The sequence below is a fragment of the Theobroma cacao genome, chromosome 8 (genome assembly GCF_053813885.1).
Source record: "Theobroma cacao isolate CCN51 chromosome 8, ASM5381388v1, whole genome shotgun sequence".
NCBI lineage: Eukaryota > Viridiplantae > Streptophyta > Magnoliopsida > Malvales > Malvaceae > Theobroma > Theobroma cacao.
Window position 1 is genome coordinate 4,896,888 of NC_142646.1, and position 26,918 is coordinate 4,923,805.

At 38.8% G+C, this 26,918-nt stretch overlaps 6 protein-coding genes across 14 annotated transcripts; 5 read left to right on the forward strand and 1 right to left on the reverse strand.

Annotated features, from left to right (window-relative positions):
• Positions 1 to 151: 151 nt before the first annotated feature.
• On the forward strand, positions 152 to 2,559 carry LOC18592080 (cinnamoyl-CoA reductase 1-like). Its single transcript, XM_007018596.3, has 6 exons — positions 152 to 416; positions 676 to 845; positions 1,022 to 1,207; positions 1,303 to 1,465; positions 2,001 to 2,190; positions 2,328 to 2,559. Exons 1-6 carry the CDS (start codon positions 299 to 301, stop codon positions 2,458 to 2,460), a joined length of 960 nt encoding a protein of 319 aa, XP_007018658.2. The 5' UTR covers positions 152 to 298; the 3' UTR covers positions 2,461 to 2,559.
• A 152-nt stretch (positions 2,560 to 2,711) lies between these two features.
• Positions 2,712 to 5,919, forward strand: LOC18592081 (cinnamoyl-CoA reductase 1-like). Its single transcript, XM_018125615.2, has 6 exons — positions 2,712 to 3,604; positions 3,877 to 4,049; positions 4,464 to 4,649; positions 4,791 to 4,953; positions 5,189 to 5,378; positions 5,559 to 5,919. Exons 1-6 carry the CDS (start codon positions 3,487 to 3,489, stop codon positions 5,698 to 5,700), a joined length of 972 nt encoding a protein of 323 aa, XP_017981104.1. The 5' UTR covers positions 2,712 to 3,486; the 3' UTR covers positions 5,701 to 5,919.
• Positions 5,920 to 7,875: 1,956 nt separating this feature from the next.
• LOC18592084 (RNA-binding (RRM/RBD/RNP motifs) family protein) lies at positions 7,876 to 13,258 on the forward strand. 5 transcript variants are annotated; one of them, XM_088809014.1, is made up of 10 exons: positions 7,876 to 8,883; positions 9,122 to 9,266; positions 9,743 to 9,872; positions 10,380 to 10,420; positions 10,596 to 10,659; positions 10,966 to 11,002; positions 11,123 to 11,360; positions 11,752 to 11,859; positions 11,954 to 12,052; positions 12,765 to 13,258. In XM_088809014.1, exons 1-8 carry the CDS (start codon positions 8,653 to 8,655, stop codon positions 11,844 to 11,846), a joined length of 981 nt encoding a protein of 326 aa, XP_088665140.1. In that variant the 5' UTR covers positions 7,876 to 8,652; the 3' UTR covers positions 11,847 to 11,859; positions 11,954 to 12,052; positions 12,765 to 13,258. The 5 variants fall into 5 exon arrangements, with proteins under 5 accessions (XP_088665140.1, XP_088665141.1, XP_017981326.1 ...); XM_088809015.1 differs by having other exon boundaries at positions 9,122 to 9,245; XM_018125837.2 differs by lacking the exons at positions 10,380 to 10,420; positions 10,596 to 10,659.
• Positions 13,259 to 13,664: 406 nt separating this feature from the next.
• On the forward strand, positions 13,665 to 16,717 carry SWI3B (switch subunit 3). The gene is made up of 6 exons (XM_007018603.3): positions 13,665 to 14,006; positions 14,119 to 14,558; positions 14,848 to 15,201; positions 15,827 to 15,965; positions 16,241 to 16,371; positions 16,452 to 16,717. Exons 1-6 carry the CDS (start codon positions 13,808 to 13,810, stop codon positions 16,638 to 16,640), a joined length of 1,452 nt encoding a protein of 483 aa, XP_007018665.2. The 5' UTR covers positions 13,665 to 13,807; the 3' UTR covers positions 16,641 to 16,717.
• A 232-nt stretch (positions 16,718 to 16,949) lies between these two features.
• LOC18592086 (Photosystem II reaction center PsbP family protein) lies at positions 16,950 to 19,592 on the reverse strand. Of its 2 annotated transcripts, none has more exons than XM_018125839.2 (10): positions 19,419 to 19,592; positions 19,145 to 19,262; positions 18,900 to 19,033; positions 18,696 to 18,767; positions 18,376 to 18,459; positions 18,198 to 18,280; positions 18,015 to 18,090; positions 17,624 to 17,742; positions 17,387 to 17,494; positions 16,950 to 17,145 (listed from the first exon to the last, which is right to left on the reverse strand). In XM_018125839.2, exons 1-9 carry the CDS (start codon positions 19,474 to 19,476, stop codon positions 17,426 to 17,428), a joined length of 813 nt encoding a protein of 270 aa, XP_017981328.1. In that variant the 5' UTR covers positions 19,477 to 19,592; the 3' UTR covers positions 16,950 to 17,145; positions 17,387 to 17,425. The 2 variants fall into 2 exon arrangements, with proteins under 2 accessions (XP_017981328.1, XP_017981327.1); XM_018125838.2 differs by having other exon boundaries at positions 17,450 to 17,494; positions 19,419 to 19,587.
• A 1,616-nt stretch (positions 19,593 to 21,208) lies between these two features.
• On the forward strand, positions 21,209 to 26,837 carry LOC18592087 (AT hook motif DNA-binding family protein). Of its 4 annotated transcripts, XM_088809013.1 has the most exons (7): positions 21,234 to 21,365; positions 21,643 to 21,898; positions 22,108 to 22,672; positions 23,616 to 23,668; positions 24,493 to 24,624; positions 25,351 to 25,512; positions 26,232 to 26,837. In XM_088809013.1, the coding sequence occupies exons 3-7, from the start codon at positions 22,159 to 22,161 to the stop codon at positions 26,469 to 26,471; spliced, it is 1,101 nt and encodes a 366-aa protein (XP_088665139.1). In that variant the 5' UTR covers positions 21,234 to 21,365; positions 21,643 to 21,898; positions 22,108 to 22,158; the 3' UTR covers positions 26,472 to 26,837. The 4 variants fall into 4 exon arrangements, with proteins under 4 accessions (XP_017981459.1, XP_088665139.1, XP_007018674.1 ...); XM_018125970.2 differs by lacking the exon at positions 21,643 to 21,898 and having other exon boundaries at positions 21,209 to 21,365; XM_007018612.3 differs by lacking the exon at positions 21,234 to 21,365 and having other exon boundaries at positions 21,432 to 21,898.
• The last annotated feature ends 81 nt before the right edge of the window (positions 26,838 to 26,918 follow it).

The following is a 26,918-nucleotide window of genomic DNA, read 5'->3' on the forward strand; positions in this document are numbered from 1 at the left end:
GCTGAACTTCTAAAGCTTAGGTGTACGCCAGTTGGAGGGGAGATAGGATGTGTGCCAGGTTGGCAGCCACGGCATTTTGCCTCTTGAAGGCCATTCTATTACTATTTAGAAATTATACTTAGAAATCAGGAGCGGTTCATTCTGCATCGTGATTTGTTTGAGTCGAGACAAATGAAAGAAACACAAACCATGGCATAACATGGTGGGTCATCATGACTCATGACAGCCGCACAAGTCAACAACAAGCGGTGTTAACCAAGTGACTAGTAAGCTAAAGATAGAAGGAGAAAGTGCGAAAATGGCGATGGCCAAGGGAAAAGTGTGTGTGACGGGGGGTGGAGGCTACCTTGGCTCCTGGGTTCTCAAGCTTCTCCTCTCCAACGACTATGCTGTCCACGCCACCGTGAGACTACCTGGTAGTAATCACTATTCTTCCTAACCTTTTCGAGTTTCGACCTTAATTTCGTTTTGATTTCTTTGTCTGCTCGATCACCACCTGACCTGAGTTTTTTGTATTGATTATGCTCTGTTCTGGGCAACACCAGACTAGTAGTAGCAATCAATATCTTAACTTAATCTGTGGGTTTACCGTCGCATGATTGGGTCTCGCATGCCTTGTCCTTTTCCTGTGTTTTTGTTGGCTAAGCTATTTGAATTTTCGCATGAATTTTACAGGGGATGCCAAATATGCCCATTTGAATCAACTCGAGAAAGCATCCGACAACCTCAAACTCTTCAAGGCAGATTTACTAGATTATGATTCTCTTTGTTCCGCAATTGAAGGCTGCACCGGTGTCTTCCATGTTGCCTGTCCTGTACCCTCCACCACCGTTCCTAATCCCCAGGCAAGACCACTCAATTTGTCAATTTACCTTAGTACTACTATTATCGCTCTCACTTTATCTGCCTTCAATTTTACATGCTCCTCACCTCATTCATCAATCATGGCCCAATATTTTCATTTACCATCTTACACAAAGCGTTGTCATATGTTCATACATGTGTGCAACGACTTTTGTAGGTGGAAATGATCGAACCTGCTGTAAAGGGCACACTTAATGTGCTTAAAGCATGTCTTCAAGAAAATGTTAAACGCGTTGTCGTTGTGTCCTCTGTAAGTGCTGTTTCCTTGAACCCCAGGTGGCCCAAGGGTCAAATCAAGGATGAGGCTTGTTGGTCTGACAAGAAATACTGCACAACAACGAAGGTATATGACTAGAAAAAGTTTGAAATTTTCTATTATTTTTCATTAATAGTAAGATAATGTCTTCACTCTTAATCTCTATTCTTTGTTTGTTCCAGAATTGGTATTGCTTTTCAAAAACAGAAGCAGAGAGTGAGGCTTTTGAGTTTGCAAAAAGGACTGGGCTTGATGTTGTCACTGTTTGTCCTACTCTCATATTAGGGCCGCTTCTGCAGCCCGCTGTGAATGCTAGTAGCTTGGTCCTCATTAAACTTTTAAAAGGTGGTGCCTACTCCTACTGTACATATGCTTCTGTACTCCACCATGAGTGCAAGTTGCTTGGCTTTGTGCACATGGATTGCATGGTTCCGAAAATTAACTGAAGTATTACTTTTTTAAAAAAAACAAGAGGAAATTATAACCTTGACAGTTCTACTACCTTTACTTGGTATTCTAGATTGGTGCTCTGCTACAGATTTGGCCAAATATTCATTGATTCCTTGTGGCTTTGCAATTTAGAACTACAGCTCGTAGCTTCCTTCTTCTGTTAATACCAAATTTACTTGGCTTTTCAAATTTTAAATCTTGTAATTCGTAGTATTGGAACTATTGTTGCTTGAAAATTTTCTTTATTCTTGTAATTATGGTCTTCCAGTTCTGTGCTTTTTACTTTTTATTTTGTAACAAATCGTAGGCTTTATAACCAACTTTGCAAGGAATATGTTATAAGTTTTCCGTTTTGAACTTAAACATGATCTTTTCTTGTGGCATTCTGTTCTAATTCTATTTGGGTTTCTATTGCAATGTGTTGATTCAGAGGGGTACGACTCGCTGGAGAACAAACATCGGAGCATAGTAGATGTGCGTGATGTGGCTCAAGCATTGCTTTTGGTGTATGAGAAGCCAGAGGCTGAAGGAAGGTACATATGCACAGCTCACTCGATCAGGGCACGTGACCTTGTTGATAAGTTGAGAAGTATATTTCCTAACTACAATTATCCTAAAAGGTACGTCTCTTGCTGCTGAATATTGGTTCATGATAGAATCTAGTATAACAGTATACCCTTAAGGAATCTGTTTGTTACCATATTATCACTTAAGATTTTCCAATGTATGATTTTCTAAATCATGTCTGTATTAGCAGCTTCATCGAGGTAGGGGAGGAAGATATGCTTACTTCAGAAAAATTACAGAAGCTGGGCTGGAGTTATCGGCCATTGGAAGAAACTCTTGTGGATTCCGTTGAGAGCTATAGAAAGGCTGGAATCTTGGATTAAAAGAAAATAGTTTATTTAGTTGATCCTTCTTGTTGTTGACTCTCTGGTTTCCTTCAGATTATATCCGGATTACTAAATATGATGATTGCCTTGCATTTATGAGCTTTCTCTTCTTCCCATGTTATCTAATAATGGTCTTAAGTAACCCCAAAATAATTAGAATCAAGAAAAGGGGAGGGGGGCGTATACCATATGTGCTTTGGGGAAAAGGATTGCGGATGTAATGGGCACTTGCCCTGGTTATGCAGCATGAGCAGTAATGAGAAACCTGCAGCTCCTAACTTAACAAAAATGTTACTCCTCTCCTCTCTACCCAGCTGGTGGCAACGAATTTGTTCAACATTACCTGCCTTGGATAATTTAGTTTTGAGTGTTTTATGTTCAAGAATGGGGAAAGGAAGTAAGATTCACAGGAAGTATGAGCATTACCTATGTTTTTTTTTGGAAGGCAATTTAGCAGATTTCATTTCATATAAAATGTGTACAAAAAATATCTACCCTTGAGTGGTAGAAACAGCAAAACCATACAGAGCCTAACACTTCCTGTCATGGTTTATGCCGCATGAAACATGAGAAAACATGAGAATCAAAAATTCAGGTTGTCTAGGGGATGGAACAATCATCTTCAGGCATTTACAGGCTCCCTAGAAATGACAAAAAGATTCCGAAGAGCACCTTAGTCATCCCTCTACAACCCATTCCGTTGCGTATGTTGTATGGTTCATCCCATGTATTAAAGCTAAAAAGCATACTCAATTGTTCCATACACTGTTCGTGATAACTACAATGATATCAGTATATCACCTAAAGGTTTGGAAATATCAAACAAAAGAAGAACGTCGAAAACAAATGCACATTTCAGAAAAATTCCTCTTCAAATAATACCAAGGATAAAACACAAAATTGAAGGCAACAAACCAAAAAAGTTGTCTACTCTGTTTGTCAACGTAGTGCAGGGGAGGCAGCTACAACACTATATATAAGAACTCAGAAGCTGGACAATTCTTGCTGATTAGAGCAAGAAAGATGATGGGAGGGAGAGAAAGAGTCTGTGTGACCGGTGCAGGGGGGTTCCTGGCATCATGGATCATCAAATTTCTGCTTTTAAAGGGTTACCATGTCCATGGAACTGTTAGGGACCCAGGTATTCTCACTATTCTCCCCTTACAAATTTCATTCCCCTTTCAATTCCATTGCTTTGACACTTTGGTGGAATCTCGTATTTGATGCCAAAAAATTGTTTTATATGTAAGTTAAGAATTCTTGTTACTTATGAGCTAAATTTCTGAAGGAGTAATGCAGAAAGATGCCAAGTATTTTTCTTTTCTTTAACAAATAAATCTGTTTTCCTTCAACTAGAGCTGGTAGCACTATTAGTTTTTCTAAAGAACATAGCCCTGTCTGTGTTTTTGTCAGGGGATGAAAAGAACGCTCATCTGAAGAAACTGGACAAAGCTTCAGAAAACTTGCAACTCTTCCAGACGGACTTGCTGAACAGTGATGGTCTTTGCGCTGCAATTGCTGGGTGCACTGGCGTTTTCCATGTTGCTAGCCCAGTTCCTCCAGCAGACGCTGTAATAAATTCTGAGGCAAGTCTGTTGTCCCTCTTCCAATTTGATTCTTTTTATTTGGTCATCCAAGGTGAAACTCAGGTTTATTGTTTTAATCCAATTCGCTTCTCCAAGTCCCACTCTGGTGTAACATGGTTTTATTCCTTCTCTTGGTGCATATGAGAGAGTCCAAGGGAGGGATAGAGGATTTGAACGTTGAACATTATTTCTTTTAAAGCAGGTAACATGTAACAACTTTTAACCCAAACTTTGATTTTGATAACATGGTTTCGTTCAGAAGAACAAATAGGCTCCCCGTCTACCCATTCAATCGGCTCTTGGTGATTTTTTATATGGTTAAACAGTTAAAGTTGGACTAAGAGAGGGTGACTTCGCTTGGTTTTAATTAAAGGGCGATTCATAATGGCTATTATTATCCCTTTCACGGGGCAGGTTGAACTAATGGAACCAGCCGTAACTGGTACACGAAATGTACTCGATGCATGTTTGAAGACACAAGTTAAGAAGGTCGTGGTTGTGTCATCTATTGGGGCTATTGCGCTGAATCCTAACTGGCCAAAGGGTCAGGTCATGAACGAGGACTGCTGGTCTGACTTGGCATTTTGCAAGGCAATTATGGTACTAACTCGATTACTTGCAACTGCTCCTTATGTCCAATGAGTTCTATTCGGGCATATAGGCAGAGTCACTATTTGCAAGTAGGGGTCTTCTAAATTTTGATTCCCTTTTTTTTTTTATGTATGTTACCGTGAGCGCCAGCAATCGTACTGCTTTTCCAAGACTGCAGCAGAAAGTGAAGCGTGGGAGTATGCAAAGAGAAGTGGACTCAACGTAGTAACAATTTGCCCTTCCGTGATTATTGGACCATTGCTGCAACCAACCATGAACAGCAGCAGCTTATACCTCCTCAAGTTTTTACAAGGTTTTTCTCCTGATAGTGATGATGACTATGCCACTTTCATACATTGTGATCAGGTTCATTTATAAACAGTAATGAAATTAGGTTGAAAGGTCATTCATTGTGCATAATTAGCTGCAATGATGCATTATCACAATACAGCACCGGATGCAGATCTACAACTAATACTGTAAGGTTTTCCTATTCTGCATATCAAATTTGTTTGACGGAATGACGGGGATGCTGTTATGGAAAACAGATGGATGGGAAGCAGCAGACAATGGAAGTCGTGCTTTTGTAGATGTGCGTGATGCCTCTGAAGCAACCTTGATGCTGTATGAAAAGCCTGAAGCAGAGGGAAGATACTTATGTTCATCCCATGAGATCAGAACGAAGGATTTGGTGGAGAAGTTAAAAAGCATGTATCCTGTTTACAATTACCCCAAGAGGTAAACTAAGCTATAAGCAACTATCTAGATCCTCATCTTCCTTTATTTTTCTGATAAATCTAGATCCATCTTCTCCCAACAACATATGAGCACCAAACAAATCAACTTTTGTTGTACTATTGAATTCTTAAACTGCCTTCTTTTTGCTTCGTACTATGCCCACTTTTGTGTAATTGACAGTTTTAAAGAGGAAGAGACAGAAGTGATCAGGCTAAGTTCGGAGAAATTGCAGAATTTAGGATGGAGGTATCGGCCATTGGAAGATACACTTACTGCTGCTGTCAACAACTATGCGGAGAACGGGCACATGGGCAAAAATTAGCTCCAAGGTTTTCCTGTTCAAGAATGTTCTCACCAATGAACAATACCAGCTGATATCAAATCCAGGGTTCATGCCAGCACATATCCTGGCCTCTGTGTCCCTACTCATAATAACTAGTATCATGTTTTTCACGCAGATGATTCTTGATTTTCTGTTTCACTCTTGCTGCGAACCTAAAAAAAAAAAATTTATATTAAAACAGGTAAGTCTTTACGTACTTTTTCTGGTGTGTGTTAAGCAGAAGGTTGAAAGAAATATAGTAATAACATAAATACAAGTTCTGATTCTTGTGAATAGCCTATGTCCCCACTCAATCAGCAATGTATTATTAGCCATCCTCCACAAGCAGGCCGCGGAGTGGGGGAAGAAATTAAAAATACCATTTGGCCATATAGGTGTTTCGTTTACAGAACATTGGATGAATGCATCCTTCACATCGCACGGGCGGCGGGATATCTTAACTATTTGTATTCAGCAACACAACCGAACAAGACAGTTGGATGTATATCAAGTTAGGCGCTACGAATACAGAAATGGGTTAAGGGCTTCAAGATGTTTTCCGACAGGAAAGCTTTGCCTTGAGAAAAAAACATCATCACGGAGACAGAAACACCCTTTGTACATTTCGAAGTGGCACTAAAAGCTCTGGAATGGAACCCAAAAAAACGACTTGAGAGTTGGGATACCAAGGTGGCTGTGGTCCCTGAATAGGACACTGCTGCAGCCCTGCAATTGTGGCCCGAAAACGGGTGGAATGGACCCCCCTCGGTAGACCCAATCCCCAGCCACTGGTTTGGACATGACTCAATTGCATGCCCCACCAAATTCACTCAAGAGTCCAGATGAAAGGGCAATCAAACTTTACACTCAATCCCCACAGCAGCTCCAAACGTGTCAATTCCTCAACCGGGGTTACTCAGGTTTTGTTTGACAATCGCTGTTTCAAGCCAATCTGTATTCACAGGTCTCAGAGGTGATGATGGGGCAGAGTGTTTGGGATCATTATTATTATTATTATTAATTTCTTCTAGAATAAGGTTTTTTTTATAGACCAACCCGTTTCAATGAAAAAGAACAATGATGCCTGTCGCAACCAGCATCATCCATTGTGAGGGTCCCTTTCTTGACTTTACGTGGAGAGCTGCTCGACCTTTATCCAATTCCCAACTCTGTAATTTACCAAAGATGATGCTGTTTACGAACCAAATCATCCCACGACAATTTCTTCAACAGTTGGTAGATTACTATCACCATTATTCTGTAAAGGCCAAAACAAAGCTTTACCTTGCAAACGATTATAACCATATTTTTGTAAGTCCCACTTTGTCATCAAGTTCACACATTCTACATTTCCATTTGTAGCTGCTAAAATAAGGGGAGCATCTCGTTCAAATAAAATGATTTTTCTTTTTCACGCAGAGTGAGTACTTAACATCAGAAATTACAAGAAAAAAAGCCGTGAGAAACCCTAATCAAGCATAGTAGTTATCATTGTGCCGAAAAGCCCTTAAAGTAGTGAGATGATGTACGGAATTACGAAATAAAGCATCAGCTTTGCCTTTTGTACGTAGGAAGTGAATTGGAATAAATACAAAATTTTTCCTGAAAAAAATATGAAAGCAGAGAGGCACAGAGCCGAACAATTGCGTCTTTCTTGCGTCAATGAGGTGGAACAAACAGATAAAGAAATCAAAAATTAAAAAAAAAAAAAACGTTTTGTCTAATGGTAAGTTTTAACTTGGTGATGAAAGAAAATCATCGGAGTAAAAAGAGAAACAGGGAGAGTGATGAGAAATTACCATAGAAGGGGGATTGTAAGGACTAACAGAGAATTGGACACTGAGGAAGCAGCAGCCAGGAGTTTCCAGCCCGAGCTTAATGATTAGTTCGTGTGAAGTTGAAAACAAAACAGATCAGGCAACTATATATACTACTACTGTCTACTAGCATCGGTACTCGTTCGATTAGGAGAAGATTGGGGGGGAGACGAATAGAGGGCAAATAGATAGGGATTAGAGCGAGAGAGAGTGCAAGGTGGTAGGTCCCACGTCGACACCCTCCCAAGCTGTCTTGCTTTGTTTGAGAACTCTCGAAGACAAAAGGGTCTCTTGCTTTTTCTCTTTCCCCTTTTTTCTCCTACTCTCTTTGGCTGCTGCTCATGGCAAATCATGATCCCTCTCCTCATTCCCCAAGTCCGCCTCCTCCTCCATCTCCTCTCCCCTCATCCCTCACCAGCAAAAACAACTGCAATTAATGAAGTTAATATCTTATTTCCTATCCCTTAACACTTGTCTTTCTTTTGGTATCATTTCACTCTGTGCACATCCTCTTCCTCCTCCTGCCACCCTCTCATTCTCTGCTCTCTAATCGTTTGGTTGTTTTTGTATAGATTCTTTGCTTTCTCCGAAACACCCCAATTCCTCTCCTTTCTATCTTCTTCTCTGTCTCTGTATATAGAGCCCAACCCAAAGCCCAAACCTTCCCCCAAAGTGCATGCTCCATCCTATCCCACCACCGATTTCAACACCTTCTTGGCCCATCTAGGGTTTCTCTTTTATTTTTTTTTTCCTCACTCTTTCTCTCTCTTTTTCCTTTCCTTTTTTTTATTATGATTCTTAGGATTATTGTGTCCGCCTCTCCGCTTTCCGATCTTTTGCTTTCCTGTCAAAAATAATCCAACCACCACCCCTGTTGTTTGATTCCCTTAAATCCCATTCCCAATGGATTCTGGGTATATTTCTTTCCCTCCAATTCTAGGGTTTTTCTAGGGTTTTATCATTAAAACCATGTCTTTTTAGTCTCTCTGTTCTGGGGTCAACTTTATTATCACTTGATTTCATTCGTTTCTAAAATTTTTCATCATCTTTTCTTTTTGCCGTCCGAACAATCTTCCACCTTTTTCTTTTTTTTACCCCTTAATATCGCTGGAATTGAATCGGGTTATCTGGGGTTATGGCGTATCAGCCGATTCCGGGTCCGAGCTCGGGGTCGAGCTCGAGTTCTGGCTTTCAATACATAAATTCCCCTTTTGGAGATACAACATACACCAAGGTCTTTGTTGGGGGACTTGCTTGGGAAACGCAAAGCGAAACCATGCGCCGCTATTTCGAGCAATTTGGTGAAATTCTGGAGGCCGTTGTCATCACTGATAAGAACACTGGCCGTTCCAAAGGATATGGTTTCGTGAGTGTTAATTTTTTTTTTTTAAAGATATCTTTTTCTTTGTTGCTGCTTGATGATGCTATGCTACTTTGCATTTGGCCATCATTGTTATTTCACATGCAAATAATGACAAACTGGTATTAACTCAATGGCGGCATGCCTTTGATGTTCTAGCAATGTATGTTAAGTAAAGTGGATGGCCTTGTTTATTGACTTTAGAGTGTCTTGTTTTCCTCTTGTCTTTGCATGGAGGGTTTAGGTGACTTTCCGGGATCCAGAGGCTGCTAGGAGAGCCTGTGCTGATCCGACTCCAATTATTGATGGCAGGCGCGCTAATTGTAATTTGGCTTCACTTGGCCGACCTCGTCCTCCAGTTCCTTACGGTATCATCTCTAATTTGTCCGGTTAGTCTGATCTTACAGCTGATGTTTTCATGATATTCACATTGGTTTCTTTCCCATTAATTTAACATTCTGGACGACCATTGTCTTCAAGATGTAACATTGTGTGTATCCAAGTATTTACTGTTCTTTTTTCTTCATTTTCCCCTTTTCTACTTCATCTGTTATCGATTGTCTTAAATTTTGGATTTCATTTTCCTTCTCAGCAAAAATGAATCAAATTTTCTTATGACAGATGTTGACATTGTTCTTTCATTTAAAATTGTCTTTCTATGCCAAAATCCTGCCAAATTATTTGTGCTCCTAGTAGCAATTTCTAGGGTGGCTGCACGTTGTTTCTTTTCAATTTGTAAGCTGATGGCATCATACTTACAGTTGAACTAATATTTTAATTTGTTTCAGTTAGTTTTGCATGTGACCTTTCACATCAACCTCACTGATCATGTTAATTATTTTTTCCCTCGTTATCTTTCTGATAGGACGCTTGAGACCAGCTTCTCCATACATTGGAGGTGTACAAGCTACACGAGGGGCATATGTTGGAAGTTTTGGCTACCAGCCACCACTCTCTTACAGCTATCAACAAGGATTGATGTACCCTTCTTATGGGTGAGTTCTACTTTCTGATTCAATTGGTTTCTAATTATGTTGATTGCTGCACCTGATTTAACTCAGCTTGGCATGTCTGGGCATCAGATTCTAGTTTTTATGATCTGTAGTTTATTAGATCTTGTTTTATTAAGTGCCTAAGAGATTTTACTTTGCTTTCAACTGACTTTGTTTTAGGTGTTTGACTGACATTTTTTTGATCTGTGTCTGTGATCTGATAATTTCCTGGGATGTTCCACTCGGAATTGAAATAATGGACAAGTTTAGGTTGAAGCATTTTTGGCTTCTTTGTCTTGGTACTTAATTGTAGATCACTAGGCTTCTTTTTGTTAAGTTTGTTCTTGGTTTAAAATTATTATCATGTGTGAATTGAGATGTATTCACACATGTATAAGCAGTAGATGCAGAAACATCTGTTGTTTCACCATTAATGAGGAGTAGGCTGTAGCGGTAGCATAAATATACAGTGGTTGAGTGCTCTATATGACCCATCAACCTACAATGTAGTTGGACCACAGTGGAAAGATCGCTAGTCAGAGTTCAATTGGGTACGTCTCCTTTTGCAGCTACTTTTGCTTCTTTTTATTATTCTCCTTGTCTTATGGCAGTTCAAACCAATCACAAAATGTAACATTGGTCAAGGAGTTATAGTATTTACCTTAGAATTCAGGATTAATTAGTCCAAAGTACAGTCATATGACATGGTGTGATTGGCAATTGCAGGAATGCAAAAAGTGGTAGTTGCGGAGGATATGTGCCCGAGCTCAATGTTTATTGAACAGGCAAGGTCGTGATTGTGATTTGATAAGGATCAAAAGGAAAAAGAAATGTTGGGAGAAGGGAATTTAATTATTCCTATGGGCTGAGTAGTTAGGCTTATGGTTTTACTGATGAATCTATTGGGCCATACTTGGTATGGCTTATTGATAGCATAGAAGTATGTTGGTATTTCACTTGGAAAACGTGGTTGTTCTATGTGACGTATAGTATGTGTTTATCTTCTGAATGTATATTCACACTCTAAATTTAATGCTGAATTCCTAGTTTAGTGCTAACCTTTTTGAAATTTTTTATATTTGTTTAATCTGTGCAGGTATCCGACCTATGGACATGAATATCTATATCCACAGGTTAATGGCATTCTAAAGTGCAATGTTCTGAAAATCTTATTTAACTTCATTAGAGTAAGTAATGCTCATGTTCTGATACTGATTTATTCCTTGTTTTTGCATGCTATCATCTATGGACAGGGTGTTTACAACCCTTATGCAGCTCAGCAGTACCTTCAGATATATGGAGTACCTGGATCAGCAGGCACAGCTCTCTATCCCTATGGACAACTGGGTCAGACTGTTCCTAGCGGACATGGTTATTCAGCTGTACAGGGATATGCATTGCCAAGTCATCAAATAGTGCAGTTTGGTGGACCCAGTGCTAATGCAATCACGACTTCTGCAATGCCCACAATCCAAACTCCTTATCCTGGAGGTTAATATCAGTCTGGAAAATTGCCTTATTGTGCTTGCTTATGTTATCTGTTTTTTTTTCCCTCTAGTTCTGTCTGCCAACAATTTACCCTCTCCAATAACTTGACCTGTACATCTTCGTCTTTATATTTATTCTAGTTTAAAGTTTTCTTTCTGCTCTGCATCATAAGAAGTTGTCATTAGTGAACTTATGTGAATCAGAAAGTATGTAGAGAATGGATCTCTTTGTTGAGCTTAGAGAAAGGGATGCACCATCATGAATGAATTTTTCAGTCCTTATATTTCCTAATCAATTATAGAAGGCGCCTGCATGCCCTGTTGTTTTAAAATGGTTTTATGTAATTAATTTAATGCATAGAAGACCTTATGAGCCAAGTATATTTGTTTATCAGGTATGGCAACACCAGTTCCAGCACAGCCACAGTTTATAGTTACTACTCCTTCTCAGTTTATGCAAGGTAGCGGTTCTGACCAAACAACTGGGTGAGGAGTTGATCAAGGTAAGTGGTGATGTCTTGGGGAATAAAGTTTGTAGGTTGTCATGGTCATCTTGCTATGGTATTAACTGTGGCTGGAGTTTTTCATTAATTTCAGGTATCCTTAGATTGCAGCAGGACTAAGAGCAGCGGAACTGCTACTTGAGTGGCGGGCTTCGGATCTAGCCTTGCAAACTATTTATTTTGCATTCTAGAGGTACCATTCATTTTTTCTTTCCTGCATTAGAGATACAATTAATATTCTTTCCTGCAGTGCTGTTAAAAACCAAAAAAATTGATAATGGAGAGGAAAAAAACATGAAATGTTGTCACCTGGTGTAGGAATCATTGCTGGGGTGGGCTTATCATTCAGTGCATATTTGCTGAGATTTGACCAGAATATCATTTTGATGGGGTTATGTTTTTGTTATTTACCATTAGAGTTTAGAGTTATTTCTTTGGTTTTCCATCTGATATCTTTTAAATGGATTCTGTCTGAGTTTAATGCTAAGATCATCACCGGATTAGTCCAGATCTGATGGCATGTTTTCCTATCAAAATGTCTCAATTATGCTTGTTACAAATAGAAGTATTATAATGGTGGTTTAACTGAAGAGAGTAGAGAGTTGTTTATATGTACTTAGGCAACAAGCTTGACATTGACTGCATATGTACATATTGTCTACTTCTCTTTGTGTAAAAGTGAGGGGCTGTTTGAGACTGAAAGACTGCATGCAATGTATAGGCAATCACTTAAAATATTTTTCCTCTAACATGTGCTGTCGGCAACTTTAAATACAACTGGGAAAATCAATAATGCTGTTACCAATTTTAAAAATTTCCCTCTTCAGTTAATCTCTTAGGACTGTCTTAAATTATAAATGTTCTTTTTTTGGGGTGATGGGCTTACAACTTTTTATCTTGTGCAGGTCATACGTAGTCATGCTCACCAGAGAAGTCATATTGTCTGAGTCGCTCCAGATGGTGGAGAAGCAATACGGAGGATGCAGAAAGCTCTTCCTTTACCCTGGTGTATCTAAATTCTAAACCACATATACTGCAGGCGCTCGGGTTGGGTGGCTGGCAGTCATGGATTTATGGATGCTGGAATGGGTTTCTAGCAACCATATAGGAATAAAATGGTGTAAAAATACTTGTTAGAATCAACATATGATTCTTTTATAGTCTAGTCCCAGCATTTGGGTGTATAGATAGTCTCTGGTGTCTGGTGGTGTCCTGCATTGTATGTAGACATGGTTCTAGTTTTGTGCATATTAGTGGTAGGGGGGTCATTGGACACACGAAAACTCTTGCATTTTATGAATTATTATGAGAGCCTGACTTCAAAGCATGGAGGAAGCTCCGGATGCATTTTCTTTGAAATGGAAAGACCAAAAAAGAAAAAAAAAATGGTGTGTACAAAGTGTTCTTGGTAGTATTCTCTATTTCTTTATTGATTTAATGTAAGGTAAGGTAACTATGCTCTGTAACATTAAGGGCAAGTCGTTTAGGTAGTTTCCAAGTGCTTCCTGTCGGAGGTATTTGCGGTGGGCAGAATGGAGAGGTTCATATGTCCGGTCAAAAGCAGAACTGACGATTTGGTTATAATCTGAGGAATGGGTAAAAAGTACTTGAAATTTTTCGGACAAAGGGCATTAATATTGATAATTTTGATATCTGAAGACCCTTAATCTTATTCGGGGAGTATTATGAGTAAGTTGTCATGGTTTTTTAATTAAAAAAGTTGGCCATTGGTTTAAGGAAAAATTAGGGGAAAATGACCAAAGAAAAATTATATGCAAAAGGTGCGGGGTAATTATTAACTAAGTAAATTTGAGGAGGGAGGCTATACTAATATATAAAAAGGCTGAGGCTGGGTCCGTCACGGCTTCACCGTCCATCCCACCCTTCTCGGAAATAAAGGAAAACTGGACTTTGGACAGAGAAAAAGATAGGTTGGAAGGAAGGAAGCATGGCAGGAAGATCTCCGGTTAAAGAAGCAGACTCCTCTGACACCATCCCCACCCCCGCCCAATCGAAACCTCCCCAAATTTCCGCCAAATCCACCACCCCTGCGGTCAAGTCTGAAATTCCCTCCACTCCTACTCCCTGTAGCCGTCCACCGCCATCCTCCTCCGATGCCGACGTCATTCACGTCCCCAGCTACTCCCGTAAGTCCAGCGCATCTCGTGTGTTAACCTACTCTTCCCCCCACTCTCTAATTTACAGTCAGTGTTTGATAATTGCTGGTGTTTGTTTTTTCTTTTGGGGTAAATTATATAGGGTGGTTTTCACGGGAGAAGATAGACGCGTGCGAGGTCCGTTTCCTTCCAGAGTTCTTCGATGGTCGCTCGCCTTCCAAAAGCCCTAGTGTTTACATGTATTACAGGAACTCCATTATAAAGCAATTCAGGGAAAATCCTTCCCGGAAGATTAGCTACACTGACGCCAGGAGGGCTCTTGTGGGCGACGTTGGTTCCATTCGAAGGGTTTTCGATTTCCTTGAGCTGTGGGGTCTCGTCAATCACTCCGCCGCCTCCGCTCCCTCCAAGCCCGCTAAAGATACTGCTAATAATAATAAGTCCGCAGACGCCCCTTCTCTTGAAGCTCCTTCTTCTGCTGCCCCCACCTCCTCCTCCTCTAAACACTCCTCCGCTGCTTCTAGACGATTCTGTGGCGCTTGCAAGTCTCTTTGTACCATTGCTTGTTTCGTTTGCGACAAGGTCTCTCTTTTCCCTTCTTTATGCTACTATCATTAACATATTCTTCTTACCTTTTCTATTTCTTTTGATTCTTAAGTCTTTATGATAATTTTCTTACTTGCAATTAATAAAAGCCCACAAATTTACACCTATGCATCTGCCTTAACTATAGAGATGGTGTGATTTTCTGTTTGCATTTAGATTATATGTTTCGTGTTTGAGGCTTGGAAAAAAAAAGAAAGACCATTTTGACAATTTTGAGTCGGTGCCCTGACCTGCTGAGTTTTTGGAATTCCCTTTTGTTGTGCAGTATGACTCCACTCTTTGTGCAAGGTGCTATGTTCGAGGCAACTTTAGGGTTGGTCTCAGCAATGCTGATTTCAGGCGGGTAGAGATCACTGATGAACCTAAGGCAGATTGGTCGGAAAAAGATACCTTGCTGCTTCTGGAAGCCATTATGCATTATGGTGATGACTGGAAGAAGGTTGCACAACATGTTGGTGGTAGAACTGACAAGGATTGCGTTGCTCATTTCGTTAAACTTCCTTTTGGGGAGGAATTTCTTGGTCATCCATCCTCTGACGAGGCTGAATCTGGATTTGAAACCAATAAGAGGATGCGCCTCACACCTCTTGCTGATGCTAGCAACCCAATTATGGCTCAGGTACGTGTCTTTTGTTTTGTTTAACTTGAAGCACAAAGGAGGATGGGCTGGGAATTACTAAGCTAAGATTTGGACTCATGCACCCCATAATCTTAATTACAAGTTCTTACTGCCTGGCTGGCAGATGCTCATGCACCCCATAATCTTAATTACAAGTTCTTACTGCCTGGCTGGCAGATGCTTAACTTGTTTTACGCTAATGCTACAATGCAAGGAGTTTGTTGAGGTCTAGTGAATATCTCAAGTACCTGCATAAACTTATGGCAACATAAACTCAACCATAATTTTGACACCCTGATCTGTACTGCATGTCAGTGTGGCTATTTTTCTTATTTTTTGTATTGCTCCATTATGTGCTTTGAGAGTAATGGGGATTAGGATAATGCTGAGACAGATATTAAACAAGTTGTGGCTGTGGCCTGTAGATATACAACAAGTCATTGGAGAGGAAAGGGCTGCTTAATATCCGTAGCTGTAGCCTGTATGCAAAGATTTAACAGATTATAAGCATTGATTTTGATACACTAAAATTGATATTCCTTTTGTACCAACACACCAATTATCAGATGTTGTTGATGCAGTTTATTTTTAGTAATAAATGTTTGTCCCTTGCTACATTTTTCAGGCTGCGTTTCTGTCAGCTTTGGCTGGTGTGGAGAGTGCAGAAGCTGCTGCCCGAGCAGCTGTTACCACTCTATCTGAGGTGGATGACAACACAGCTAGCAAAGGGCGTCGTGGATCTTTTGCAAGAAACACAAGACGAGGTTGGTTTTACACATACTTCAAGCATTTGGGGATTTACTTGTTAAGTTGGATCCATCCCAAGATTGGATCTAATACTTGGGATTTATTGGAGGTGTCACCATATTTAATTTCATATTACGAGTGATTCATGCATTGCCTTTTATAACTTGAGAAAGATCATCTAGCATTATCTGCATATAGTCCTTTAAAAAGAGGTGCTGCTCTGACTGTTGCAATTTTCTTCTTGAGAGTTGAGACTGGCATTTGGCTGAGGCTTTATTTCTTTGTGGTGCAGAAGCAGACGTTTCATCTAATGGTGACACCAACCTAAATGCATTGGAAAGAGCATATGCAGATGTGTATGCACTGCTTGAGAAGGAAGAACGTGACATTGAAAGAGCTATAACTGGGATTACAGAAGTGCAGGTATGTAAGAGTTTTAAGATCATCCATGTCTAGGATGTTAAATTTGTAAATTATTTACTGAATGTCCTGAGTTTTTGCAGATGAAAGAGATCCAAGATAAGATTCTTCACTTTGAGGAGTTGGATTTGCAGATGGAGAAAGAGTTAGCACAATTGGAGGGGATGAAGAATCTACTTTTTGTTGACCAGCTAAATCTCTTATTTCGTAGAAGTTATGCACTGAAAACTGAAGAACGAGCGGTGGAGAATGTAAAACCAAATGTTTCATAATCAGTGTATCTCCAAAATTTAGCCAATAGAGAAATTGTTTTGAATTTCAATGAAATTACTTGCCAATGTTTCTGAAATACGTAGGCCAATGTCAGTACGTACCCACCCTGGTTAACCCAGTTCAACGTTAAACGAAATGTGCATCAAAACATAATAGCAGGACCGTACAGAAAGAAGTGCTGGTCTTCTAATTTTCTTAGCTTTGGGTAGAATGGTTTGTTAAGTGTGCTGCCACAGAAAAAATTCAGAAGTGAATTCCAAAGTTGATTGCTTAGGGAAACAGATTCATCAGTCGCCACTCGTAAAGGATACAGAAAGCCTTTAAATACTATTGATCAAATTCGTACGTGAGACAAGGCCTCACGGAAAGTGTCTCAATCAGTAGCTGCTTAACAAATGACATGCATTACAACTTAAAGAGGATCTGCAGCACTCCTGTGTAAAAGCATGACTGCCATCTCAATCAGCAACTGTTGTGTCAAATGAATCTGAAGGATGATACAGCCTGCAAGACCAGATAACTCGAAATTCAGCGAGGAGATGTGAAAGGCAACCATGAGATTCATCAATTCTCTACTGTAGAAATATAGCAAACAATCATGCCACAATAAGGTTAGTAATTGGTTCATGCAATCAATGCCTAAGCAAGGCCTTCTCTGTCCGGTAGCATTTTCATAAAGAAATAACGAGATACAGAGCTGTAGCCTGGAGGGGCTTTCTTTCTCTTATTCTAGAATTGGAATTACCATCCTCTCAACTGGAAGATGCAAAAAACTTCTAGCTTTCTATCTTATGTTGACTAAAGCTACCTTCTCAATTCTGGAACCATATTTCTCTGCCTCGTCATCCACAAACTGCGGCAAATGACATAGATAGAGGAATCAAAGAATCAGAGTAGGTACACACAAAGAAAAATGACATTGCATATTTGGTAGTAAAAGAATCTTGTGTAACTGAATTGTATATATTTCATGTAAGATCACCTGTCCTGTCACAGTGTACAGTCTGTTGTACCAACCATTTGATGCCATTCCAATAGCTGAAAACAAATGCTTTCGACTTTCGCCTGGATTTTGCAATGTGTACTCAATATAGTAGAAGCCTGATCAATGGTTAAAGGAAAAGCGATTAGTCAAGTAGAGAAAGGACCTCCATTGGGAACGGGATCTATCGTAAGTACTGTCGACAATTTATTCTATGTACATGAAACCAAGTCCTGGCGATTTCAATCATGAAAACATGGATTCTAGGTGAATTGATCTTCCGCTAAAGCTCACGTGTCTTGACTCTCGAGCATGTTTAATGTTATCTACTCCATATAATATTACTACGTATTGGTTCATGGTAAAGGATGGTCTTGAATAATACAATTACCATTAGCAGCTTTGCAATCTATGAGTTTTGCTGCCACACCTGGGGGCCTTTGCCAGCTCCTGTCCAATCCACTAACCTGTAGGAGATGCAGTTAACAATGTATGCTTAAGCATAATAAGCTGAAAAGCCTTAACGTCGAAATCATGAAAATTTCGGTGATGGATTGGAAGCTGAGAAGCCTACCAGAGTGTCTGCAAAGGCTTCAACTTTGCCAAAAGATTCCATTCTAGTAAAATCCGGACCAAGCCCCGTGATCACTACGCTGACTGAAGCAACCAATCTAGAAACTAAAATTCTTGAATACCTAAACAATCAAAAAAAAAAAAAAAAGGATGGAACTACCAGGAAACTCCGAGAGTACCATTTGAGTTTGCAGCTTCTTCCTCTGGGAAGAAAGCTGTAATGGACTTGAATCCATTTGGTTCACCTGCTCCTACTTGCCAATCTGCATGAACAACCACATGTTGAGCTACGTATACGTTGCAACATTAGCACCAGAAAGATTTTAAATTAATAGGGACACAGTCTCTGAAATATATGAATTTGAATCTGTACTGTAAAGATTACTTTTCTTATTTAAGTTGAACAGCATTTCACAGAAACTTGAATATTCCAATTGGGTTTCCATGCCAATAGATGCAAACATGTAAATTGGGCAGAAAAAGAAAAAGACCGACTCACCTTGGGGAATAAAAATCTTGAACTTATTCACGTCATCAGTATAAGCTCGGAAATCTTGTGGCACATCTGGTTCTGAAAATAGAGAGAAACAACCAATGTAATCAGAATTCAGAACAAACACTAAGGCTCTCAGGAAATATTAATTAAAAATTAAAAGGGGATAAAAGAAAGGAAGAATATGTGTATATATATAGTACTAGCTACCTTTCCCCGCGAGTGCAGCAGACACAAATTGCGGAAAAGAAAAGGCAATAAGAGGCCCCTGAAGCATAATTTGTCTTCTTCTGGTTGCGTGTTCATGTCCATGCCCATCTTCTTTTACTTCCTGAACGCGGATACTGTGACACATGGAGGCAATAGATGTAAGATATTTACAGATAAACAAGAATTAATGGGAAAATCAGGAAGTGAAAGGAGCAAACTATGGCTAATTAGAAGCTGAGTAGTACAATGGTTTCTTCTTCTCTTCATGCTGCGGGCGGTAGCTGTTGCAGCAGCAGAACGGGGGTTGCTTTCTACTGTTGCTATTACTTCTAGTAGTAATAGAACTGGCACTTACAATAACGCCTGAACAAAATCGAATCAAAGCAGCATGTCAGCCATTTAAAAAGAAGACCAGACAACAGATCAGATTGTCTGTCGAAGTACAAGTAGAAGGCAATAGTATATCAGATAAAAAAGAATTTTGGAGTTGGGAGGGAGTCAGGTCTGGTAGTAGCAGACCTTTCTGGTTCAAACAAGATGAGATGTTGCAGCAATGCAGCGAAGAAACAGTCGCCATTCCTTTTAGCTTTCCAGGATTTTATTTTATCTGCTTCATCCATTTTGTTGGGTTGAGTTGGATTGGGTCTTATTCCAGGCTTTCAAACCCCATGGAGTATCTTTTTCTGTGGCTCAAAAAATAAAACAAAAATGGTCATCAAAATTGATTGTCATCAGTGCCTCATAGCAAAAACACGACTAGTTAGTAGTTACCAATCTCCCGATGAGAATTAGGTAAATCAGAAAATCAGAAGACTTTGGTCGTTTACTTTTGTCATTTTCTTCAATCTACAATGATTCTGTTCTAATAATGGTTGTGCAGTAGATGTGGCCGACCAAAAATTGTGGCCCATATTTGCATTTTAACCTGCTGTGACCACGTCTGTGTCAATTTCTAATCCTTCTTTTTTCATTGCAGAGAGATGGGTGAAATCAATTCTCCTTGGGACTGAAGCAGATGCTGTCTCTGACACAAATTTCATCCAAATCTTGCAAGTACAACTGGTTCGAGCTTCTCCACATCTTGCCACCAGTCTCAATCCTCCAACATGTTTTTCAGTCCAAATACAAAAAACCCAGTAAGGTAAAAAGGAAAAGAAAAAACCCTGTAAGGTAAAGCTAGGGACCGGGGATAATTAACTTTGATTTCATTTTTCACCAAATACAAAAATCATGTCTTTTGATTAACTTTTTATTTACAGTAGAAAACAGAAAACTAAAGCTTTCCATTCCAAATTCACTTTACCATTTCCAACTACCTTTTCGGGACACCAAAAGACAAAAACTGATTAACTAAATTAATAAACGTAATTTATTCTTTTTTTCTTAATAAACCCAATTTCTGCAAGTGTACAAGAAAAGAGATTGATAAGAATGGGGTGGAAAGTGTGATGAAACGCTGCCCATGGTTAATTAATTAGCCAGAGTTTTGAATATGAAGTCTTGGGTTTTCATATTCAATTATGGTATAATTGTGTTCAAGGACCAACTACTCTTACCAACCCTCGATCCAAAATTTTGATTGAGCAAAACTATAAAATATTTAAAATTAGAATTCAAATATAATATTTATATACTATCACTTACTTACAAGATATAAATTTATAAATATATAAAAGTAAAAATTTTAATATAAATATTTTAAAAACTTAAAAATATTTTAATTTTTAAATTTATTTATAAATAAAATGATAAAATACATAAAATATAAATTCAATTTAAAAACAAGTAAGATCCTTTTTTAATTGAGATTTAGAGACAAAAAAGATCACATAAAGAATGGACTGATCACCCATCCAACCGTACAAATAGCCAAAGTAATTTATTATTATTAAAAATTAGAGTTGTGATGAAGATAACTTGAAAAGGGGAAAAAGAAAAAAATAAAACGGAAATTACAAAACTGACATAAATTTTTCCCCTACCCAAAAGGGCTCCAAGGACACCGTACTCGCTCTCTTCGATTTACAACTGGAATTCTGGGGGGAAATTTTAAAGAGGTAAATTGCGTGGTATTTAAAAGAAGCGAGTACGGAGAGTGTAAACGAGTGGAGTCGTTGAAGATTGGCTCGGGAAAAAAAGGGAGCGAGCGGGTAATGAAGGCGTTGGGGTAAATGCAAATAAATAAATTAATATATTAATTATCTTTTTGGTACGAAGGGCAAAGCAAATTAGACCTGCTTTAACCTGCTTTTGTTTAAACAGTAAAGGACGCATGGATTAAAAAGGGAAAACCCAAAAAATTATAAATAAATATCTGAAATAAAATATACTAAAACTAAATATTCAGATTTCTCAACATTTTCTTTAGAAAAAGTCATTTGCTGCGCCTCTGCTTTTTCCGTTCGCAAGCCCTAAATTTTCCTTCTCTTTCGTCTCCTTTGTCTCTGATTTTTTGGCTATTTATTGGTAAGTTTATTGCCATTTTTCGGGTTTTTTTCCCCGCGTTTTCCTATTTTTCTGTGTTTTTATGGGATATATTTTTATATATATATTACGTATTTATTTTTCTAAACTGTAAATTTTTGAAAAATTGAAAATTGTCTGTAAAATTGTTCCTCTCTGTACAATACAGAAATTTTGTTTGGTTTTTAGCCATAATTAAAAAAGTTGCAGATTGATCTTGTCAGAAACATGAAATTGAGAGTAGGCTTTAGGGATTTAAAACTGAAAGGATTGCTTGCAGCTATTAGGGTTTTAATTTGGCGTCGAGTAGATTCTATGTAGATTTCACCCTGGGATTTAAGAGTAAGCTTAGCTTGTTAGACTCATGTTTGAGTGAATTTCGAAAGCTAGCTCAGCTCAGCTGCTCCAGCATCAAGTTGAAAATTGGAAGTCCTTTTTTTATGCAATCATTTCCAAAAATCTCTCTTGAAGTTCCAGTTCCAGTTCCAGTTCAAGTTCAAGCTAAAGTAGTGAGAGTGCAGTGCAGTAAACAGTGAGTGAGTTCTGTTTTCAACAATCATTGTTATGAGTCAGCATCAGTGTAACATTTCATATTTTCAGATTAGGATTTTTATTTTTTGCTGTTTAAGAAATTAGATTTTCATCATCTTCTTCTTCTTCTTCTTCCTCTGCTTCATGATCTAAAATAGACAAGACGGAAGGAAAGATTTGAAAAAGTCGTAATTTAATTTTTGTTGGTGGGCAGAGTTGGGGGGGCGTATGGAATTTTAGTACACCAACCAGATAAAGAGAAAAAATGTCGGGATCTGAGACGGGAGTGATGACGAGTAGAGAGCCCTACAGCGTGGGCATGCAACAGAAGAGTCCGGTTGCGTCACAGCCGGTGATACAGAACATGCGTTTAGCCTTTAGTGCTGACGGAACAGCTGTGTACAAGCCCATCACTGCCTCGTCACCCACATACCAGCCGGCCTCCAGCGCTGGTGCTGGGGCCGAGGGGTCCACAGCTGGGCCCCAGGTGACTCAAGGGCAAGCTCTGAACATGAACATGGGGAGCGAGCCTTTGAAGAGGAAGAGAGGGAGGCCCAGGAAGTATGGGCCCGATGGGACCATACCGCTGGCTCTTATATCAGCTTCTTCCTCTGTCAGCGTAACCCAATCTAATAGTGGAGGATTCTCTTCGCCTTCTGCTGCTGGTGGTGGTGGTGCTCCTCCGCCATCAGGAGGATCAGCCTCTTCACCAACTTCAACGAAGAAAGCTAGGGGAAGACCTCCAGGTTCTGGCAAGAAGCATCAACTTGAAGCCCTCGGTACTCTTTCTCTTGATACAGAAATCTTTATAATCTTTAATGAATGTTTTTGCCTTGAAATTTGAATTCACGACTACGTGGGCTTGTTTCCTTCGTCTTGAAATGCCACTGCCCACTAGGCATTAGGATTTCATTTTCCTGCTTTTTCTTCTTGTTATTTTTTTCCCTCTCTTTATTTGTGGATACCACGTGACGGAACTGGGAATGTTTGAAATGTTTGCTTTGACACTTCGACACTGATGATGCAAGTCCAGTTTTTAAGTATTTTCTTTGAAGTACAACTCATGATTTTTTTTTTTTTTGTTTTGTGTTGGTTTTAGGAAGTATTAGTTTTGGGTTCTGACTTCTGACAGAGGATGGAATAGTCGCTGCTGAGTATTATATAAAAAAGGGGAATATAAATATGTGTGTGTGTGTGTGTGTTTGTGTGGACTGTGGGATCACTCTGTGTCTGTAACATAGAAACGAAATATGGTTTTCCTGGAACTTGGTTGGGATCTGTTCGATCTGACTTCAGATTCTTATCTTGCAAATTTACTTACATGCCCTTGCTCCTTTTCTCTGTTTCTTCTTCCCACTCTTGCCCCTTTCCAGTTTTTTTCTCTATCTTCATATTCTCTTATTTTAAAGCATGGTTTAACGCTGATAGCACCTAGCGACTAATGTTTGCCACAATGTACACTTATAAGATATATTATATATTTTTTAATTCTCAAATATGTTTTTCTTACCTGATTAATACTGAAATAATTCTAGTTTGTCAGCTATGATTGCAGCTTTCTTGTTAATAAGATTTTGTTCCTTTCTTTTCCAAAATAAAGCATAAATTTTAGTTTGTCATCCGCCTAAAAGAAAATTATAAACAAAAAGTTTTGAAGCCAGTGCTATCTTTGTATTTGTGTTTATAAGGCGACATATTTTACTCAGAGTTTTCTTTTTGCAGGATCAGCAGGAGTTGGGTTTACGCCCCATGTTATCACTGTTAAAGCTGGAGAGGTTTCTCTTGCTCCGTTTTATTTTTATTTTCCACTTTTCCTGATTTATGTAGAAAAGTTCTTCTTGTTGCTTTCAAACATCACAATAAGTTTTTGTTTTGGACAGGATTTTATTCTTTATTTGCAAGTGTTAATTACTTTAGCAAGTTACTTTTAATGCCATTTATTAATAAAGACATGTTCACCTTGATGCTTAATTCAAATATTTGTGTCATGAATTGCCAAAATATTTTCTCTACTTTGTTTTTGTGTAGGTTTTTACTTGCAGTTATTTCTTTGATCAGAACCATACTGATTCAGGAGAAAACGGTTATGTCATTAATTCATTGCATTTTGGATGTGATTAAAAGAATATGCCAAAATTGGGGGAAATGATCATTTCGACAACAGGAATTGATGACAACAACAAAGAAATAATTGGATAAATTTTAAAATTCGACAATGCTTGTGATTTTGCAATTTCAGAATATATACACAAGTGAAAATGTACTAGTGCAAAATAGGAATGAACCACATTTTCTTGATGATGCTTTTTTGATCTGTTGATGTTCCTTAATGTGGTTGAAGATAAATCAGATTCCTGTTAATTCGATAACTACAGTAGAGGGGAGATACCTTTTCTTTTGTTCAACTTTTTCATTTTCGATGTGAAGAATTATAATCCTTTGCTTCACTGCAGCCTGGCACTCTGCATCATTCTAAACTTTACTGTGCTTTTCATTATGCGAACATACATATGCAATATATTTGCTGTTTCCTTAATATAACACTTGTAGTTAATTGAGAGATCTGAAGCTAACTTTTTATGTCTCTGCCTCGTTCCAGGATGTATCGTCAAAAATAATGTCATTTTCTCAGCACGGTCCAAGGGCTGTTTGTATCCTATCAGCAAATGGAGCCATATCAAACGTTACTCTTCGCCAACCAGCAACATCTGGTGGGACTGTAACTTATGAGGTTTGTGATAAGTAATAATGTCTTTTATTGCTGTTGCCTTTTGTTTTAGGATTTATGTTTACACATCTAAACCGGTTTAGAAATTGAGAGCTTTACAGCTTACCTCTGGAAGTTTCATAAGGGCAAAACTGTGTTTTTTTTTGTTTGGGTAAGTTAAAACTTTATTTATCCAAAGAAAGCATTGAACCCTGCTACAAGGGGGAACTTACTGCTAGAAGCGGGAACAAGAAGTTCCACTAAGTACAAAAATCAATTATCAAAGGTCTCCATCTGTGGCAAGGATTATTGTTGACTTGATCCCTGGCAATATTACTCTCAAGACCAAGTTTCCATCGAATCAGCATATTTATCTTCATTAGTAATTTTTTGGTTGTGTGAGAAGGAGGTATATATTGGCATCAAGAGTATCAACCCAATAGGTCCATGGGAAGTAATATGCAGAAGTGGATTTAGTGTCAGCATAGAGAAGAACTTGGTATAGCTTAGTGCAATTGTTGTTGTGCTTCTGGAAGCATTGTTATACTACCAAAGATGAAAGATGTGCCTGAAATGAACTTTATTATGAAAATCAATTATTTCAAATATATTAGTATTGTATTAATGTATTTGGGTCAACAATAGAATATAATATTACATATATTCAACAGTCTAATAAAGAGAAACCACAGCTTTACTATAAATATCTCATATTAATGACATTGTGTTTCTTTCCCATTAATGGTGCAGGGGCGATTTGAAATTCTGTCACTTTCTGGTTCATTTCTTCTGTCAGAAAATGGTGGTCAGCGGAGCAGAACTGGAGGGTTAAGCGTGTCTTTGTCTGGCCCAGATGGTCGTGTTTTAGGTGGTGGTGTAGCGGGCCTTCTAACGGCTGCATCCTCTGTTCAGGTTTATTTTCTTTTACCATTTTTCAATTTTAATTGCTGCATTATTCTTTTGTAAAAATATATTTCATATTGCCTATATTTTCAGTCTTTTCAGAATGCTGCTGTATAGTATTATTCTCTGAATTGAACAATAGTGAATAATGATGTTAGCATTTCTACCACCTCAAGAAAATGATACATATTTTGTGATTGATGTTATCATTAATACTCCATTAAACATTAGTCTTATTAAAAAAAAAAACCATAAAATTTAAATATAAAAAGATTAAAGTTAAAAGCCTTTTTCTTTAATATGCATACCTGGTCAAATATGAACATTTATTTGAGATGGATGGATATGCACATATGTATCGGGTAAAGCTCATACACGTCACTCAATCCATGGAAGAAGACAAGTGAGGAAAAAGAGTTAGGGGTGTTGTTGGTGGTTTGAAGCCATTAAAATTTGACGCTGTTTACCACCATGTCAACTGTCAAGTGGGCATTTTGGTGGGTGGAGTAATGCCCACTGCCTCCCGTAGTCTTTTATCTGCGAGCTCTCTGTCTCTGTCTCTCTCACCACTCTGAAATCAAAGATGTGAATGTATTAGAAGTGTTATGTAAAACGTAAGTCCTAGTGCTGCTATTGGCTTCTGCTTCCCTACGTTACCGACCATCTCATTTCGGTTACTAAATTTCACATGACTATGCTGACAATATTGAGCTTCCCGTTCCTTGCAGGTGGTTGTGGGTAGTTTTATTGCAGAAGGTCGGAAGGAACCAAAGTCAGCGTGCCAGATGGAACCCCAACCTGCCCCAGCGAAGCTTGCTCCAGGCGGTTTGCCGACGGGGGCTACGAGCCCACCATCACGGGGTACTCTGAGTGAATCCTCAGGTGGGCCCGGTAGCCCACTTAATCAGAGCACAGGAGCCTGCAATAACAATAACCCACAAGGCATGTCAAACTTGCCATGGAAGTAAAACCTGCCTACATTTTGTAGTCTTCAGCTAATTGCGTAGTAGGCACGGGCTCGTGTTGTGTTAGTATTCACCATAGGCAGGCAGGCTTCAGTTTGTAATTTAAGCATTGTGTAAGTGAAGTAGAATAATGCGTTATCTTGTACTTTGTGACCCCGTTGCTAGATAGCTAGAAAGGGCTGTTTGGGCAGACGGCTGAGGGGATGCTCTTTGCACTTGTAAGGTGATGTTAGGAGTTTGAGAAAAAGGCCATGCTCTTTGGCGTTTTAGACTGAGATGGTGAGTTAGTTTGACTTCCTTTGTCTTTGTTGTAGTTTGCTTCTTTTGTTGCCCATCACAGTTAACTAATGTAATTTATCTGTTTCTCCATTCATCATTATCAAGTTGATACTGATGCTAGTTGAGCTCAGCTGGGGGTTTACTTATATGCGGGAGTTGGGTGACGATGCT

Bases quoted from the DNA above. Each gene is read 5' to 3' on its own strand.
- LOC18592080 (XM_007018596.3), top strand. From the start codon at position 299: ATGGCGATGGCCAAGGGAAAAGTGTGTGTGACGGGGGGTGGAGGCTAC. The intron at 1,208-1,302 runs GTATATGACTAG...TGTTTGTTCCAG, and splicing joins AATACTGCACAACAACGAAG to AATTGGTATTGCTTTTCAAA. The intron at 2,191-2,327 runs GTACGTCTCTTG...CTGTATTAGCAG, and splicing joins AACTACAATTATCCTAAAAG to CTTCATCGAGGTAGGGGAGG.
- LOC18592081 (XM_018125615.2), top strand. From the start codon at position 3,487: ATGATGGGAGGGAGAGAAAGAGTCTGTGTGACCGGTGCAGGGGGGTTC. The intron at 4,050-4,463 runs GCAAGTCTGTTG...TTCACGGGGCAG, and splicing joins ACGCTGTAATAAATTCTGAG to GTTGAACTAATGGAACCAGC. The intron at 4,650-4,790 runs GTACTAACTCGA...CGTGAGCGCCAG, and splicing joins CATTTTGCAAGGCAATTATG to CAATCGTACTGCTTTTCCAA.
- LOC18592084 (XM_018125835.2), top strand. From the start codon at position 8,653: ATGGCGTATCAGCCGATTCCGGGTCCGAGCTCGGGGTCGAGCTCGAGT. The intron at 8,884-9,121 runs GTGAGTGTTAAT...TGGAGGGTTTAG, and splicing joins GTTCCAAAGGATATGGTTTC to GTGACTTTCCGGGATCCAGA. The intron at 11,361-11,751 runs GTTAATATCAGT...TTTGTTTATCAG, and splicing joins CCAAACTCCTTATCCTGGAG to GTATGGCAACACCAGTTCCA.
- SWI3B (XM_007018603.3), top strand. From the start codon at position 13,808: ATGGCAGGAAGATCTCCGGTTAAAGAAGCAGACTCCTCTGACACCATC. The intron at 14,007-14,118 runs GTAAGTCCAGCG...TAAATTATATAG, and splicing joins TCACGTCCCCAGCTACTCCC to GGTGGTTTTCACGGGAGAAG. The intron at 15,966-16,240 runs GTTGGTTTTACA...TTTGTGGTGCAG, and splicing joins TGCAAGAAACACAAGACGAG to AAGCAGACGTTTCATCTAAT.
- LOC18592086 (XM_018125838.2), bottom strand. From the start codon at position 19,476: ATGGCGACTGTTTCTTCGCTGCATTGCTGCAACATCTCATCTTGTTTG. The intron at 18,281-18,375 runs GTACTCTCGGAG...TGGTTGCTTCAG, and splicing joins AGAAGCTGCAAACTCAAATG to TCAGCGTAGTGATCACGGGG. The intron at 17,146-17,449 runs GTAGCTTTAGTC...CTGGTCTTGCAG, and splicing joins ATGGTTCCAGAATTGAGAAG to GCTGTATCATCCTTCAGATT.
- LOC18592087 (XM_018125970.2), top strand. From the start codon at position 22,159: ATGTCGGGATCTGAGACGGGAGTGATGACGAGTAGAGAGCCCTACAGC. The intron at 23,669-24,492 runs GTTTCTCTTGCT...GCCTCGTTCCAG, and splicing joins TCACTGTTAAAGCTGGAGAG to GATGTATCGTCAAAAATAAT. The intron at 24,625-25,350 runs GTTTGTGATAAG...TTAATGGTGCAG, and splicing joins GTGGGACTGTAACTTATGAG to GGGCGATTTGAAATTCTGTC.